General features: G+C 43.4%; 1 protein-coding gene across 2 annotated transcripts in view; it reads left to right on the top strand.

The window, feature by feature from the left end:
- Positions 1–9,060, top strand: part of SLC25A40 (solute carrier family 25 member 40) — an 86,459-nt gene extending 77,399 nt beyond the window's left edge. For both annotated transcript variants that reach the window (XM_065399508.1, XM_065399509.1), the window contains exon 11: positions 8,927–9,060. In XM_065399508.1, coding sequence (XP_065255580.1) covers positions 8,927–9,060 — 134 coding nt within the window. The remainder of the gene's footprint in view (positions 1–8,926) is intronic.
- Positions 9,061–14,273: the final 5,213 nt, after the last annotated feature.

A 14,273-nucleotide genomic window follows, 5' to 3' on the forward strand; every position in this document is an offset into this window, starting at 1 on the left:
GTGAGGCCTCATCTGGAGTACTGTGTCCAGTTTTGGGCCCCACACTACAAGAAGGATGTGGAAAAATTGGAAAGAGTCCAGCGGAGGGCAACAAAAATGATTAGGGTTCTGGAGCGCATGACTTATGAGGAGAGGCTGAGGGAGCTGGGATTGTTTAGTCTCCAGAAGAGAAGAATGATGGGGGATTTGATAGCAGCCTTCAACTACCTGAAGGGGGGTTCCAAAGAGGATGGAACTCGGCTGTTCTCAATGGTGGCAGATGACAGAACAAGGAGCAATGGTCTCAAGTTGCAGTGGGGGAGGTCTAGGTTGGATATTAGGAAACACTATTTCACTAGGAGGGTGGTGAAGCACTGGAATGCGTTACCTAGGGAGGTGGTGGAGTCTCCTTCCTTGGAGGTTTTTAAGGCCCGGCTTGACAAAGCCCTGGCTGGGATGATTTAGTTGGGAATTGGTCCTGCTTTGAGCAGGGGGTTGGGCTAGATGACCTCCTGAGGTCCCTTCCAACCCTGATATTCTATGATTCTATGATTCTAAGGTCAACCCAGGGCCACCCTCAAAATTTAAAGGACTCGAGGATGCTGTATCTCTTTGGATGTAAGATTTATTAGTTTTCCAGCCTTCAGCTGAGAGTGGCCAACCACCAAGCCCTCCTTGGCCGATATGACTTTAATATGTGGCAAGCCCTGGCCAAGTTCGAAGGGTCGCTCCCCGAGGCTTCCAAGAAGGAGTTCCGAGCGATCATCGATGAAGGCACAACTACAGCCAGGGCGGCCCTCCAGGCAGCGTTGGATGCTGCTGATGCTGCTGCCCGCACAATGGCTTCCACTATCTCCATGTGGCGAGCCTCCTGGCTGTTCCTCTCTGGGTTGTCCTCTGGGGCTCAGCAGTCAATGCAGGACTTGCCCTTCAACGGCCAAGCCCTATTTGCAGGAGCAAGTTGCATGGCTTCCAAGGCTCCCACACCACCCTGAAAACCCTGGGTCTTTACGTCCCAGCCCCGGCACGTAAGCGGTTCAAACCGCAGCAGCCTCAGGGCCAGGGGAGGCAGCCTCGGCAGGACCAGCCCCACAAACGAGGCAAGGGTTACAAGTGCCGTCCGAGCCGTTGGGCTCGACCCATGCCAAGCAAGGGGCCAAACATTTTGAGGGTGCGCCTGAGGTTGACCTACCAGACTGTTCCCCGGATCCACCTGTCCCAGTGTTCTCCAACCACTTTCCCCTTTTCCTCCCTGCTTGGACCACTATAACCTTGGACTGATGGGACCTCAGCACAGTGACGCAGGGTTATACCCTCCAATTCCTTTATACCCCCCCTTCCCATCCACCTTTCCCGTCCCTCTTCAGGGACCCCCTCACGAGAGTCTTCTTATGCAGGAGGCAAAGGGGTTGCTACAGCTGGGTGCGGTGGAAGAGGTTCCTCTCGAGTACAGGAACAAGGGGTTCTATTCCTGGTACTTTTTAATCCCAAAGGCCAAGGGCGGTCTATGGCCTGTCCTGGACCTGCGAGACCTCAACAAATACCTAAAGAAGTTAAAGTTCCGCATGGTTTCCATGGCTTCTATTCTCCTCTCCCTGCTGCCCTCAACTTGAAGGACGCCTACTTCCACATAGCGATCTTTCGAGGACACACATGCTTCCTTTGGTTTACAGTGGGGCCCCAACATTACCAGTTAGCAATCCTCTGTTCGGCCTGGTGACAGCACCGAGAGTGTTTACCAAGTGCATGTCGGTGGTAGTGTCTTATCTCAGGCGCCGGGATATCCATATCTACCCGTATTTTGACGACTGGCTCGTCAAGGGCAGCTCCAGGTCTCAAGTCCAAAGGGATGTTGCGGAGCTTCAAGCCACGTGCCGCGCTCTGGGCCTACTGGTAAATGACAAAAAGTTGACATTAGTGCCAGTGCAGAGGATAGAGTTCATCGAAGCGGTCCTCGACTCGATCTGCACCAGGGCCTTCCTGCTGCTGGAAAGGTTCCACACGTTGACGAACCTCATCGAGGAAGTCTTCACGTTCCCTCTGACTACAGCTAGAGTTTGTCTGTGCCTGCTGAGTTACATAGCAACGTGCACTTACATGGTCCGCCATGCCAGGCTCTGGATGCGGCCCCTGCAACAATGGCTGGGGACAGTCTATTCCCAGTCCCAAGCCCCCCTGGAAAAAATCATTACCATTCCCCAGGCGATACTTACCTCGCTGTGATGGTGGACCGACCACAGGACAGTCCTGAAAGGGGTTCGTTCGACAACCCCCCTCGCTCCATCAAGTTGGTGTCGGATGCCTCAGACCTCTGCCGGGTTACACATCTTGGCAACCTCCAGACACAGGGGATGTGGTCCCCAGAAGAGGCGAAGTTGCACATAAACATCAAAGAGCTCCAAGCAGTCCAGCTGGCATGTGGAGTCTTCCTGCACCACCTGTCAGGCAAGGTGGTATGAGTCCTGACAGACAACACAGCCTCGATGTTCTACATCAACAGGCAAAGGGGAAGTGTGCTCGTCGGCTCTCTGACAAGAGGCACTCCGTCTATGGGACTTATGCATCGGCCACAAAATCCACCTGGACGCTTGTCACTTTCCCGGTGTCAGGAATACGCTGGCAGACCAGCTCAGCAGGCACGTCTCCTCTCACCACGAGTGGTCGCTCCATCCAGAGGTAGCCTGCATGATCTTCCAAAGGGTGGAGAACTCCCCAAGTGGACCTGTTTGCTACCAGACAGAACAGGAAATACCATCGGTTCTGTTCTCGGCAAGGGCTCCCTCTCCAGTGGCCCCTTCCTGGCCCCTGCCCAACCGACCGGATCTGCTGTTGCAGGACCACGGTTGTCTCCTACACCCCAACCTCAAGTCCCTCCACCTCTCGGCGTGGATGCTGTGTGGCTGAATCCAGAGGAGCGGACCTGTTTGGAAGGAGTCCAACAGGTTCTCCTGGGAAGTAGGAAGCCCTCAGCTAGGCTGACTTACCTGATCATGTGGATGAGGTTTTCCCACTGGGCATCCGAACATGGCATCTCTCCCTTGCGTTCTTCCATACAGGCTGTGCTGGACTACCTGCTCCATTTGAGGAACCAGGGCCTGGCCCACTCTTCCATTAGAGTGCATCTTGCGGCCATGTCCGCTTTTCACTCGCCGATCCAAGGGCAGATGGTGTTTTCCCATGACATGATGGTCAGATTCTTGAGAGGGCTCAAGAAACTCTTCCTGCAGATATGGGCTCCTGTCCTGCAGTGGGATCTTAACTTGGTCCTCTCTAGGCTCACCGGCCCGCCCTTTGAGCCGCTGGGTTCCTGCTCCTTTTCCCACCTGTCATGGAAGGTCGCATTCCTGGTGGCGGTGACGTTCGCAAGACGGGTCTCTGAAATTAAAGCCTTGGCCTCAGAACCTAGAGCAATTTACCTAGCCAAGTGGAAGCATTTCTCGGTGTGGTCTTCACAATGAGGCTTCTCACCAACTTAGTCACCCCTCCAGTCCATGCTGGATACCTGCTCCATCTGAAACAACAAGGCCTAACCATTTCATCTACCAAGGTGCATCTAGCATCAGTCTCAGCCTTCCAACCTCTGGTGGGCGGTAGGTCAGTCTTCTCACATGAAATGTCCATTCACTTCCTTAAGGGGCTAGAGAGGCTTTACACTCAAATTCGCAAACCTCTCCCTCCCTGGGACCTACATCTGGTCCTGTCGAGACTCTCAGGCCCTCCCTTTTAGCTACTGGCATAGCTCTGTTGTATCTCTCCTGGAAGGTTGCGTTCTTGGTAGTGATTACCTCGGGTAGGAGTGTCTCAGAAATCAGGGCCCTTATGTCAGAACCCCTATTTATGGTGTTCTTTAAGGACAAGGTTCAACTGCACCTCCCCACCCAGAATTCCTCCCAAAGGCATTCTTTCAGTTTCATAGTAATCAGGCTATCAGCCTGCCCCTTTTCTTCCCAAAACCACACAAAAATACAGAGGAGTGGCATCTCCACATGCTTGATGTTAGATGTGTCCTAGCCTCTTCTACATGGAGGGAACCAAGCCGTTCAATAAATCCATGCAGCTCTTTGTGGCAGTAGCAGACAGGATGAAAGACTTATCAGTTTCGGCCCAGAGAATTTCATGCTTGATAATTTCCTGCATTCACATGTTCTATGAGCAGACAGGAGTCCTACTACCTGCCACCTTGACAGCCCATTTGATGAGAGCTCAGGCTTCATCAGCGGTGTTTCTGGCCCAAATCCCAATCCAAGACATCTGCAGGGCAGCGACCTGGTCGTCAGTACATACTTTCTCATGACGTTCCTAGAGAGTAGTTATCAGTGGTTCACAGTCAAGCTGGAAAGGCATATCGATTATGGTCCCTCAGGGATCAGTTCTGGGTCTGGTTCTGTTCAATATCTTCATCAATGATTTAGATAATGGCATAGAGAGATTACACTTATAAAGTTTGCGGACGATACCACTCTGGGAGGGGTTGCAAGTGCTTTGGAGGATAGGATTAAATTTCAAAATGATCTGGACAAACTGGAGAAATGGTCTGAAGTAAATAGAATGAAATTCAATAAGGACAAGTGCAAAGTACTCCACTTAGGATGGAACAATCAGTTGCACACATACAAAATGGGAAATGACTGCCTGGGAAGGAGTACTGAGGAAAGGGATCTGGGAGTCATAGTGAATCACAAGCTTAATATGAGTGAACAGTGTAACAGTAATGCAAAAAAAGCAAACATCATTCGGGGATGTATTAGCAGGAGTGTCATAAGCAAGACATGAGAAGTAATTCTTCCTCCCTACTCCTCATTGAGTAGGCCTCAACTGAAGTATTGTGTCCAGTTCTGAGCACAACATTTCAGGAAAGATATGGATAAATTGGAGAAAGTCCAGAGAAGAGCTACAAAAATGATTAAAGATCTAGAAAACATGACCTATGAGGGAAGATTGAAAAAATTGGGTATGGTTAGTCTGGAGAAGAGAAGACTGAGGGGGGATATGATAACAGTTTTCAAGTACATAAAAAGTTGTTACAAGGAGGAAGGAGAAAAATTGTTCTCCTTAACCACCGAGGATAGGACAAGAAGCAATGGGCTTAAATTGCAGCAACAGTGGTTTAGGTTGGACATTAGGAAAAACTTCCTGTCAGCGTGGTTAAGCACTGGAATAAATTGCCTAGGGAGGTCGTGCAATCTCCATCATTGGAGATTTTTAAGAGCAGGTTAGACAAACACATGTCAGGGATGGTCTAGATAAACACTTAGTCTTGTCTTGCAGGGGCCTGGACTAGATGACCTCTTTTCCAAACTAAACAAACCCAATTCTTTCAGCCTTCCTTCATAGGTCATGTTCTCAAGACCTTTAATCATTCTTGTTGCTCTTCTCTGGACCCTTTCCAATTTCTCCACATCTTTCTTGAAATGCGGTGCCCAGAACTGGACACAATACTCCAGCTGAGGCCTAACCAGAGCAGAGTAGAGCGGAAGAATGACTTCTCGTGTCTTGCTCACAACACACCTGTTAATACATCCCAGAATCATGTTTGCTTTTTTTGCAACAGCATCACACTGTTGACTCATATTTAGCTTGTGGTCCACTATAACCCCTAGATCCCTTTCTGCCGTACTCCTTCCTAGACAGTCTCTTCCCATTCTGTATGTGTGAAACTGATTTTTTCTTCCTTAGTGGAGCACTTTGCATTTGTCTTTGTTAAACTTCATCCTGTTTAACTCAGACCATTTCTCCAATTTGTCCAGATCATTTTGAATTATGGCCCTGTCCTCCAAAGCAGTTGCAATCCCTCCCAGTTTGGTATCATCCGCAAACTTAATAAGCGTACTTTCTATGCCAATATCTAAGTCGTTAATGAAGATATTGAACAGAGCCGGTCCCAAAACAGACCCCTGCGGAACCCCACTCGTTATGCCTTTCCAGCAGGATTGGGAACCATTAATAACAACACTCTGAGTACGGTTATCCAGCCAGTTATGCACCCACCTTATAGTAGCCCCATCTAAATTGTATTTGCCTAGTTTATCGATAAGAATATCATGCGAGACAGTATCAAATGCCTTACTAAAGTCTAGGTATACCACATCCACAGCTTCTCCCTTATCCACAAGACTCGTTATCCTATCGAAGAAAGCTATCAGATTGGTTTGACATGATTTGTTCTTTACAAATCCATGCTGGCTGTTCCCTATCATCTTACCACCTTCCAAGTGTTTGCAGATGATTTCCTTAATTACTTGCTCCATTATCTTCCCTGGCACAGAAGTTAAACTAACTGGTCTGTAGTTTCCTGGGTTGTTTTTATTTCCCTTTTTATAGATGGGCACTATATTTGCCCTTTTCCAGTCTTCTGGAATCTCTCCCGTCTCCCATGATTTTCCAAAGGTAATAGCTAGAGGCTCAGATACCTCCTCTATTAGCTCCTTGAGTATTCTAGGATGCATTTCATCAGGCCCTGGTGACTTGCAGGCATCTAACTTTTCTAAGTGATTTTTAACTTGTTCTTTTTTTATTTTATCTGCTAAACCTACCCCCTTCCCATTAGCATTCACTATGTTAGGCATTCCTTCAGACTTCTCGGTGAAGACCGAAACAAAGAAGTCATTAAGCATCTCTGCCATTTCCAAGTTTCCTGTTACTGTTTCTCCCTCTTCACTAAGCAGTGGGCCTACCCTGTCTTTGGTCTTCCTCTTGCTTCTAATGTATTGATAAAAAGTCTTCTTGTTTCCCTTTATTCCTGTAGCTAGTTTGAGCTCATTTTGTGCCTTTGCCTTTCTAATCTTGCCCCTGCATTCCTGTGTTGTTTGCCTATATTCATCCTTTGTAATCTGTCCTAGTTTCCATTTTTTATATGACTCCTTTTTATTTTTTAGATCATGCAAGATCTCGTGGTTAAGCCAAGGTGGTCTTTTGCCACATTTTCTATCTTTCCTAACCAGCGGAATAGCTTGCTTTTGGGCCCTTAATAGTGTCCCTTTGAAAAACTGCCAACTCTCCTCAGTTGTTTTTCCCCTCAGTCTTGATTCCCATGGGACCTTACCTATCAGCTCTCTGAGCTTACCAAAATCCGCCTTCCTGAAATCCATTGTCTCTATTTTGCTGTTCTCCCTTCTACCCTTCCTTAGACCTCTCGAGCTCCCTTCCAGTCCTATGATTCTCCTCCCACTATGCCATCACCCGATAGGCTAGGGATGACACCAAGTTTGGTAGAGCAGTGTTGCAATCCTCATGTCCATGAACTCCAAGTCCACCTCCTCAGGTATTGCTTGGGCATCACCTAATGTGTAATGGACCCGAACAAGCACTCGAGGAAGAAAAAACATTTACTAACCTTTCTATAACTGTTGTTCTTTCAATATGTTGCTCATGTCCATTCCATGATCCACCCTCCTGTCCCTGGCAAGTTAGCTGGCAAGAAGGAACTGAGGGTGTGGGGCTGGTCGACCTGTTGTACCGGTGCATGAGTGCGTGGCACCAGAAGGTGTTAGAGCCGGTCCGAGGGATACCACTGAGGGAAAAATCTCCAGCGACTTTGCATGTGGCGCGTGCTTGCACCCAACATGGAATTGACATGAGCAGCACATCTTGAAGAACAGTAGTTACACAAAGGTTAGTAACCATTTCCCTCCTCATTTATATGATTTATTTTTATTTTCTAAGCTGAATGAATTTTAAAAAGTAAACAAAGTAGGAAGTTTATTTCTGATTCTCATCAGCCACACTATGATGGCAAGCACTCCAGAAGTGTGTTTAAATCCAAACAAACACTTTTAATTGGACTCCTTTTTTTAAAGCCTATGTTTTATAAAACCAACATTTTTCTTCTGACTATTTCAGTGTCCTTTATGAAAATGTGGGAAGTCAGTGCAATACATTTTAAACAATTCAAATGAAAATCAAAATGTAATCCAAAATGAAGTCCAAATCAGGAGCACAACCCAAAAAAAGGAGTTTTAGAATTTCAAAATTTGCATAGTAGTTATTTTTGTCTAAAGTGACATACAAGTCTAAACTTACTGTTATGAGAGTTAAATGGATTAAACAGATTAGAAGGTTTACTTCCCATGAACAACTATCATCCACAAAACAATGCACATTTTAACTATGGGCCTGATCCTGCATATGCATACCTTTGTACTCAAGTAGCCGTGGTAGAATTGCCCACTTAAGAGCCCACATGAGTAAGAAAATAATGTGAAAATTAAAAAAAAAACAGGTAGGGGTGCTATCTTCTCACTTTTGAACCCCATCTACCCATACCAATTGCCTGTGTGACAATTAAAGGTTGAAAATTCAATATTATATGCATATAAAATGTACACCCAAAAATGCAGGCATCTGTTCCTTCTGCACCTGCTTCATGACTCCCACCTTCCTATTGTCCTAAATCCTCCTGACTCCCAGTGCACTCGCTCCCCACTGACAGACTTCAGTAGCCCAACAGCCCCATACAGGTTCTAGCAGCTGCCCCTTCTCCAGTCCACAGGGAAAGAGCTTCCCCTGAGCTCCTACCTCCACTCACTGTACTGTAGTAGGGAAAGGTGGAAGTGGGGCTACTGTTAGATGGCTGGGGTGAGCCCATAGTGCCGTACCTACTCTGAGTGTACGGTGGCTCTAGCAGCCAAAGGGGGAAACTACAGACAGCTCAGATAAAAAGCTTCCTGTAGTTGTTCACATGGTCATGGGTGCAACTGCAAAAATTGGTCCAAAATCATGACACTTGCCCGTGCTGGCACCACTGCATTGGTTCCTTGGGACTGCTTGGGTGTATTACATACTTAAGTGTTTGCAAGACTGTGGCCTCAGTTTCCTTAAGAATAGGATGTTTACCACTTCACTTGCTGCAGAGAGTGATACTACACAGTGTTATAGAAGCCTGTGGTCTGTCTTATTCTGAAAATGAGTGATATTTATGGATAATGAATACATGTTTTTTTTCCTGCAGGTATTGTTCCACGGTTGATTAAAGTTGCTCCTGCTTGTGCCATAATGATCAGCACCTATGAATATGGGAAGTCCTTCTTTCGTAAATTAAACAAACAAAAAATATACAAAGCTATTAATTCTCACTCAAGCTGAGATTGCAACGATAGTCAAGGTATCTGGTCACGGTTGTGCCAACTTTGACTGTTGACTAGAATTAAACTATTCCAGACTGGGTAAAATTCAACCATGATGTTTGCTAACCAGATGCAATGCCCTTTACTTAGCACTTCCTTCAGGTTGCTTATGCACCTTTATTTCTGAATTCAAAAAAGTGTAAGACTGCTACGTGCTGTGTATATTCCTAGAACCATTGTTTAAAATTTCATGTGAATTCTCTTTAAAGACCATGCTTCTAGAGAGCTAAGGAAGTAAATTGATAGTTTTATAATAATCAGAAATGGGTAAAACACACTTTGAGATTGGTCAGAAACATGAAATAGTATTTGCCACCTGTATTAAAGAAAAAACCTCTTTCAGTGGAAAATGAGACTGGTATGGAACATGATTATTTCTCCAAATAGCCTCTCTTAAATGTATTTATGCTCTGAGAATCTATTAGGTTTGTGTTCAGAAAAATAGACAATATGTAAACAAACATGGAAAGTCTTTCATGAATGCTCAATCATGTACCTAGATATGTTTAGATATTTGTCCCTTCAAGGAGTGGTTGTCTTGGCATCAGTCTTCTTTGTTATTGAAAGTTAGGTTAAGTATTTCATCAGTGTTTCAGTGAGACCGAGGGTAGAAGGGGGCACCACTAAATAGCCTTGAAACAGAACTCTAAAAAACATTTATATTTGGCCTTCCATATATGTGGTTTGAAAATCATAAGTAGGAGTATGCTATAGACCACAAATACAATAGTTAGGAATCCTGTAACTTTCACTGGTCCTGTATTGATTAGAAACTTTACATTACACAATCTTGAGTTAAATGAATAATCAGAATTAAGTTGTTTGCCATGTAACCCTTTGCATGTTTTTCACTTTGATTCTGTTGCCATTTAAGTTGGAATTTCAAAGCGAAATAGTTTAATATTTGGATTCCATTGCAGAGCCATGTATTAAGCTGATTAGCTGGTTTATTTCTAAAAGTTGGAAATCAAATTTCCCATTAAGAGCCTGATCCTGCATTTTTGCACATCCAAAAACTCCAGAGGGAAGCTTTGTGATGTCCAAGCAAGGTAGGAGGGAGCCTACAGGAGGGTAAAATGTGCTACCTATGACTACCTAGTTGTGTGCAATCTTACTTTTCAAGTACAGTGGCTATTATGCTAAGGAATTTTAAATATTAAGATGTCTTGGATACCTTTTGGGTGCATGCAAGAGGTATGATGAAAGCTTTCACAAACTAACTTCACTTCCATAGCATCTGAGGACCACAACCTAGTTCTTTAAGAATTGGCATTTAAGGTTTCTTTGTGGTGAAGGGGGGAGGTGTTAAACTTTGTCAGGGGTTCATCTTTGTCACCTAAAACTAGAGTAAGTATGTAGGTGACATTTCTACAGCCCTGAAGCAGTAAGCTAGAAATCACCAGTTCATTTGTGGCTCTTCAGGTTTTTATCCTTTCATTAATTCTGGACTGCTCTTTGTCCCCACTGATCGCATTGTAGGCTTTGTTGTTGCTATATTTTTATGCACACTACTAGTACATCCACTTCATAGTGACTAAGTGTTGCCTGTCATGCTCACAGAGTTCAGTAAACTAAGATAGTGCCCACTATATGTTATGTGGCCAAGGAAAGAGAGCTTTTTTTTTTCTTCTTGTGGAAAAACACAGTTTTGCACTCTTATTTTGCTAGCCATCAAAGATGATGATTAAGAGTCCTGCAGGTTAAAAGGATGCAGAATAAACAATGGTGGGAGGGGGCAGGAAAATGAGTTCTCATTCAAGTGATCCATGAAGAATTCTTTCTCAGGATAATTTACACTTTAATAATATAAAAAGAAATAGCACTTTATGAAAACTACATACATCCCAATAAAAAATGTGAAACCTTCAAATATTTTCAAAATGGAGATAAAGAATGTAATACATGGTTTAATCAGCATGGAAATGAGTTCAGATACTAGCCATCGATGGGATAAAAATGTTAATGTTTAATAAAATCAATTTTTTTCTTGTTTTGTGATCCTGTGTACAGATGGATAATTAATTTGGTTTCTGATAGTAGAAAGTTTAAACTCTTATTCATGAATATTTATTTCATTAATTTGACTGTGGTTTAATATAGATGCTTTGTGATTTTTTTTAATTGGTTGTGTTTTGAAACCTCAGCTCTGTTCTGTCTGACACCTTACACTTCATGCAAGAGGTAGCTTCTAAAACCAGGCTTTAAACTATCCCACTTGGTTTATGTAAACTTGTAAAAGAAAAGATGGTAAATTTGAAATACAGAAAACACTAACCCTATAGCTGAGCCAGTGGATATGTTGAAAATGAATGACAGTTGCTGAGAAAGTTACATAAGAACGGCTATACTGGATCTGACCAATGGTCCAGCTAGCCCAGTATCCTGTCTTCTGCCAGTGGCCAATGCCAGGTGCTTCAGAGGGAATGAACAGAACAGGTAATCATTAAGTGATCCACCCCCTGTTGCCCATTCCCAGCTTCTGGCAAACAGAGGTCAGGGACACTTCAAAGCATGGTTTTACATCCCTGCCCATCCTGGCTAATAGCCATTAATGGACCTATCCTCCATGAACTTATCTAATTCTTTTTTGAACCCTGTTATAGTCTTGGCCTTCACATCTTCCTTGGGCAAAGAGTTCCACCGGTTGACTGAAAAAATACTTCCTTTTGTTTTAAACCTGCTGCCTATTCATTTTAGTTGCTGACTCCTAATTCTTGTATTATGAGGAGTAAATAACACTTCCTTATTTACTTTCTCCACACCAGTCATGATTGTATAGACTTCTACCATATCCTCCCTTAGTCATCTCTTTTCCAAGCTGAAAAGTCCCAGTCTTTTTAATTTCTCCTCATATGGAAGCTGTTCCATACCCCTAATCATCTTTGTTGCCCATTTCTGTATCTTTTCCAATTCCAATATATCTTTTGAGATGGAGCGACTCCATCTGCACACAGTATTCAAGAGGTGGGCGTACCATGGATTTATATAAAGGCTGTATGATATTTTCTGTCTTCTTATGGATCTCTTTCCTAATGATTCCCAACATTCTATTAGCTTTTTTGACTGCCACTGCAAATTGAGTGGATGTTTTCAGAGAACTATCCACAATGATTCCAAGATCTCTTCCTTGAGTGGTAACAGATAATTGAGACCCCATTATTGTATATGTATAGTTGGGATTATGTTTTCCAATGTGCATTACTTTGCATTTGTCAACATTGAATTCATCTGCCATTGTGTTGCCCAGTCACCTAGTTTTGTGAGATCCCTTTGTAACTCTTTGCAGTCTGCTTTGGACTTAACTATCTTGAGTAGTTTTATAACACCTGCAATTTTTTCCACTTCACTCTTTACCCATTTTTCCAGATCATTTATGAATATGTTGAACAGTACTGGTCCCAGTACAGAGCCCTCGGGGAAGCCACTCTATACCTCTCTCCATTCTGAAAACTGACCATTTACTCCTATCCTTTCTACCAGTTACTGATCTATGAGAGGACTTTCCCTCTTATCACATGACAGCTTACTTGCTTAAGAGCCTTTGGTGAGGGACTTTGTCAAATACTTTCTGAAAATCTAAGTACACTATATCACCCCTCCCACATGCTTGTTGACCACATCAAAGAATTCTAGTAGATTAGTGAGGTATGATTTCCCTTTACAGAACCATGTTGACTCTTTCCCAACAAATTGTGTTCATCTGTGTCTGATAACTCTATAGTTGAAACTATAGTAAAGAACAGTTAGGCTTACCAGCCTGTAATTGCCAGGATCACCTCTGGAGCCTTTTTTAAAAATTGGCATCACATTTGCTGTCCTCTAGTCATCTGGACCAGAAGTTGATTTAAATGATAGGTTACATACCACAGTTAGTAGTGCTGCAATTTCACATTTGAATTCCTTCATAACACTTGAGTAAATACCATCTGTGACTTATTACTGTTTATCAACTTGTTCCAAAACCTCCTCTAATGACACCTCAATCTGGGACAGTTCTTCACATTTGTCACATAAAAAGAATGGATCAGGTTTGGGAAGCTCCCTCACATCCTCAACTGTGAAGACTGAGGCAAAGAATTAATTTAGTTTCTCCACAATGGCCTTATTGTCCTTGAATGCTCAGTTAGCATCTCAATGCCCAGTGGCCTCATTGGTGGTTTAGGAGGGTTCTTGCTTCTGATATACTTAATTTTGTTTGCTGTTACATTTTGAGTCTTTTACTAGCTGTTCTTCACATTCTTTTTTGGCCTTCTTTATTGTATTTTTACACTTTACTTGTTAGAGTTTATGCTCTTTTCTATTTTCCTCAACATGATTTAACTTCCACTTTTTAAAGGATGCCTTTTTGCCTTTAACTACTTCTTTTACTTTGTTAGTTAGCCCTAGTGGCACTTTTTTGGTCCTCTTGCTATTTTTTTTTAAATTGGGGTATACATTTAAATTGAGCCTCTATTATGGTGTCTTTAAAAAGCTTCCATGCAGCTCACAGGGATTTCACTTTTGGCACTGTACCTTTTAATTTTTGTTTAACTCACTTCCTCATTTTTGTGGTGTTCTTCCGTCCCCACAGTGATGTTAAATTTTATTATGTTATGGTCACTATTACCAAGCAGTTCAGCTATATTCACCTCTTGGACCAGATCCTGTGCTCCACTTAGGACTAAACCAAGAATTGCCTCTCCTCTTGTGGGTTCCAGGATTAGCTGCTCCAAGAAACAGTCATTTAAGTGTCAAAAAACATAACCTCCAGATGGGATGCAGAGATAAAATGTACCCAGTCAATAGGAGGTAGTTGAAATCCCCCATTATTAGTTTTTTTATTTTAATAGCCTCTCTAATCTCCCTGAGCATTTCACAGTCACTATCACCGTCCTGGTCAGGTGGTTGGTAGTATATTCCTACTTCTATATTCTTCAAGCGTGGAATTACTATCCATAGAGATTCTATGGTACAGTTTGGTTCATTTAAGATTTTTACTTCATTTGACTCTAGATTTCCTTTCACAGATAGTGCTACTCCCCCACCAGTATGACCTATTCTGTCCTTCCGCTATGTTTTATTTTAGTTTTGGAAGGACAGAATAGGAAGGACCTATTCTGTCCTTCTGCTATAGTTGGTTTTAGTAATGAATTGAAAACTAGAGGCATGATCACAAATAAAACAGCTATTTAC

The sequence above is a fragment of the Emys orbicularis genome, chromosome 2 (genome assembly GCF_028017835.1).
Source record: "Emys orbicularis isolate rEmyOrb1 chromosome 2, rEmyOrb1.hap1, whole genome shotgun sequence".
Lineage (NCBI taxonomy): Eukaryota > Metazoa > Chordata > Testudines > Emydidae > Emys > Emys orbicularis.